The sequence below is a fragment of the Otolemur garnettii genome, unplaced genomic scaffold (genome assembly GCF_000181295.1).
Source record: "Otolemur garnettii isolate 467f Iridium unplaced genomic scaffold, OtoGar3 scaffold00181, whole genome shotgun sequence".
Classification (NCBI taxonomy): domain Eukaryota; kingdom Metazoa; phylum Chordata; class Mammalia; order Primates; family Galagidae; genus Otolemur; species Otolemur garnettii.
In genome coordinates, this window is record NW_003852576.1 from 1,183,912 (window position 1) to 1,188,035 (window position 4,124).

The following is a 4,124-nucleotide window of genomic DNA, read 5'->3' on the forward strand; positions in this document are numbered from 1 at the left end:
TTAAAATAGTGCCTGATACTTAATAGATGCTCCAGAAATGGTCTTTTGCATTTTCATAAAAGGATAATTAACCATTTGTTAACCTTTAAACTTTCATATAAATAGACCTGCTATCTGCTTAGAGGATTTTCAATATGATTTGTTTTAATATTATAATGTTCTTATTCTTTTAAGTGATGTTATTTATTTTGATTATGACTTTGAAAATTAGGAGAGAGAATTTAGAAAAATAATGAAAGTAATTCCATTTTTCATTCACAGGACTTTGCAGGAGGATAATCCGAGCGGAGTCATTCTTAGTACTGATGATTATTTTTACATAAATGGACAGTATCAGTTTGATGTAAAGTATTTAGGAGAAGCACATGAATGGAATCAGAATCGTGGTAAGACAAAACATCCGATTCTGGCTAATATTAAGAGTAATACAGGCCGGGGGCAGTGGCTCATGCATGTCATCCTAGCACATCTCATCCATAAGAGTGAACACAGTCATTTATAGTTGAAAACTACAAAAGGATCTTCAGACATTGTTAAATTTTTATGTGTCTATTCTTGAACCAAAAATTAAAGGGAGAACTCAGCTGTGAACATATGAACACACTTAAAAACAAAGGAGGCGGGATGATGTGGTGATGAAGACCAACTTTTACTACCTGTGTGATCTTGGGCAAGTTATTTATACTGTGTAAGGCAGAGAATCTTTGTGTATTAAAGGGGAGAACAGTACTTAGCTCCCAGGATTGTTGAAAAGGTTAAATCAGAATAAAAAATGCTTAGCACTAGTTCAGCCTGCTCTTCTAAACAGCATCAAGCACAGCAATAGTAATAACATATTAATAGGCAGGACTCTTTTTAAAACCACGTTACTGTGATGTAATTTACTCCTTAATTCTTTTTTTTGCCCCCTGTAGAGTGCCGTGTCATCACAGCTCTCAGCAACAACAAACTCTTGGGCTCAAGCGATTCTCTTGTTTCAGCCTCCTGAGTAGCTGGAGCCCACCACTCTGGCTCAGGCTGGTCTTGAACCTGTGAGTTCAGGCAGTCTACCCACCTCGGCCTCCCAAAGTGCTAGAATTTTTTTTTTTTTTCTTTGAGTGCAATGGCAGCTTCCAACCCCCGTGCTCTGGCAATCCTCCCACCTCAGGCTCCTAAGTAGTTGGACTACAAGCAGGTGCCACCATGCTCTGCTGAATTCACCCATTTGAATGATATAATTTAGCATTTAATATTCTGGTCATATTTTCATCACCACAGTCAATTTTAGAACATTGTCATTACCTCAAAAAAAGATTCTTTACCCTTAAGCAGTCACGTGTTTCTCCCAATGTACTTTCTATCTCTATAGTTTGCCTGTTCAGGACTTTTTTTTTTGAGACAGGGTCTTGCCCTGTTACCTGTGATAAGAGTGCAGTGACATCCTCAGACCTCACTGCATCCTCACTTTCCTGGGTTCAAGTGATCCTCCTGCCTTAGCCTCCCAAGTAGCTGGGACCACTGGGGTATGTCACCATACTCAGCTAATTTTTCTATTTTTTGTAAAGATGGGGTCTTGCTCTTGCTCAGCAGGTTTCAAACTCCTGATCTCAAGCGATCCTCCAACCTCAGCCTCCTAAAGTGCTAGAATTATAGAAGTGAGCCATTACACCAGGCTAATTCTGGATGTTTGGATAGAAATGGAATTATGTAATATGTGGTCTTTAGTTTTTGGCCTTCTTAGCATAATGTTTTCGAGGTTCATCCATGTTGTAACATACATCAGTACTTTGTTTCTCATCGTGGCTGAATAACACGCATTTCATCATATGGAAATACCACATTTTTTTAACCTGTCCATCAGCTGGACATTTGGGTTCTCCCCTACTTTTTGGCTGTTGGGAATAATGCTGCTGTAAACATACGTGTCTATGTCTAATCTTTTTAAGAACTGCCAGGCTGTTCTCCAAATCATTTTAAGTTCCTGCTGGTAGTTTATGAGAGTTTGGACTTCTCCACATTGTCTCCAGCACTTACTGCTATCTGTCATTTTGACTACAGCTGTCTGGCAGGGTGAAGTGTGGCTCCTTGTGGTTTTGACTGGTTTCTCTGCTGGCTAGTGATGTTGAACATCTTTTGTGTGCTTATTAGGCATTTTTGTATCTTCTTTGGAGAAATACCTGTTCATATGCTTTGACCATTTTTAAATTGGTTTATCTTTCCTTTATTGAGTCGGTAGAGACTGGGCAGAACTTTTAAAACTTTGAGATAAATTCCTTGTAAGACTTTGTTGCAATACGTTATTAATTTCCTGCATGGTCTAACTCCTTGGGGTGAAAATCCCCTGTACAACAGTATAATGTTTTACATCATTCTATCATGTATATTTGTTCATTTATGTTTTTTTGTTTGTTTTCAGAGTTTACTTTGTAATAATTTTAGATTTCTGGAAACATAGCAAAGACAGCATAGAGAGCTTTTCTGAATACTATTTACCCATTTTCCCTGCACGTTAACATCTTGTATAAATCTGGTACGTTTGTCAAAACTGAGAAATTGGTACATTGTTATCAACTAAACTGTAGGCTATATTTGAATTTTTGTTTTTCTACTGAAGTCCTTTCTTTTCCAAAACCTAAACCATGATATCTTGTTGCTTGTAGCATGATAAAATTTTCTGCTTACATAACTTCAGAATTTATTATTATTCAATATTATTATGCAACCTTTACCCATACTTTAATTTTTTATGTCCTCCAAAGGATATTTAGAAGTTGAGTAGTGAGTAAAATTAGTACATGTCTATGACTTCCACATAATGAAAACAAGATCAGATATTTAAAAAAAAAAAAAATCAAGAAAGTCAAGTACATGCCTAGCTACTTGGGAGGTTGAGGCAGGAGGATCACTCGAGCGAGCCCAGAAGTTCAAATCCAGCCTGGGCAATATAGTGAGACCCCATCCCTATTTTTAAAAAAGAAAAAAGGAAAAAATTAAGATAATTCTTAATACTATTACTAAAAGTGATGTGTTGTTTTGTGTTTTTCAGCAAGAGAAGCATTTGAGAAGACGATATCTCCTATAATAATAGATAATACAAATCTACAGGCGTGGGAAATGAAGCCATATGTTGCTTTGGTTTGTACAATAAGTTGTTCTAAGTTCAGAGTAGTGGGTTTGAAATTATTCAAGGATTTATTTACTTTTTTAGTTTTTTGAAACAGAGTCTTAGTGTGTCACTCTCAGTAGAGTGATGTCGTGTCACAGCTCATAGCAACCTCAAACTCTTGGGCTTAAGTAATTCTCTTGCCTCAGCCTCCCAAGTAGGGGACTCAACGCACCTGCCACAATGCTGGGCTATTTTTTGTTGCAGTTGTTACTGTTGTTTAGCTGGCTTGGATTCGAACCCACCAGCCTCCATACATGTGGTTAGCGCCATAACCACTATGCTATGGACACCGAGCCAAGGATTTTTTAATTTTTATTTTATTTCTATTTTTTTTTTTTCTCGTGACAGAGCCTCAAGCTGTCCCCCTGGGTAGAGTGCTGTGGCATCACAGCTCACAGCAACCCCCAACTCCTGGGCTCAAGTGAGTCTTCTGCCTCCGCTTCCCAAGTAGCTGGGACCACAGGCGTCTGCCACAACACTTGGCTATTTTATGGTTGCAGCCATCATTATTGTTGTTTGGCGGGCCTGGGCTGGATTCGAACCCGCCACCTTAAGTGTATGTGGCTGATGCCTTAGCCACTTGAGCCACAGGCACTGAGCCTCTATTTTTTTTTTTTTTGGAGGTAGAGTCTCACTTTGTCATGCTCGATAGAGTGCTGAGGTGTCAGAGCTCACAGTAGCCTCAGTTTCTTGGGCTCAAGTGATCCTCTAGCCTCAGTCTCCCAAGTAGCTGGGACTACAAGGGCCCACCACAACGCCCAGCTAGTCTTTTTAGAGATGGGGTCTTCCTCTTGCTCAGCCTGGTCTTGAACTTGGGAGCTCAAGCAATGTATCTGCCTTGCCCTCCCAAACTGCTGGGATTGCAGGTGTGAGCCACCAAGACCTTCCTGGATGTTTTCATTTATACAAGTGAATCTCAAGCACTTGAGAATGGCAGAATCTTGGACTGCCTATAAGTTAGCTATCTTTGGTTTTTTTT

At 39.2% G+C, this 4,124-nt stretch overlaps 1 protein-coding gene across 5 annotated transcripts in view; it reads left to right on the plus strand.

Annotated features, from left to right (window-relative positions):
* The window catches only part of N4BP2 (NEDD4 binding protein 2), a 92,453-nt gene that overhangs the window by 40,540 nt on the left and 47,789 nt on the right, over positions 1–4,124 (plus strand). For all 5 annotated transcript variants that reach the window (XM_023519614.1, XM_023519613.1, XM_023519615.1 and 2 more), the window contains 2 exons: positions 262–386; positions 3,026–3,114. In XM_023519614.1, coding sequence (XP_023375382.1) covers positions 262–386; positions 3,026–3,114 — 214 coding nt within the window. The remainder of the gene's footprint in view (positions 1–261; positions 387–3,025; positions 3,115–4,124) is intronic.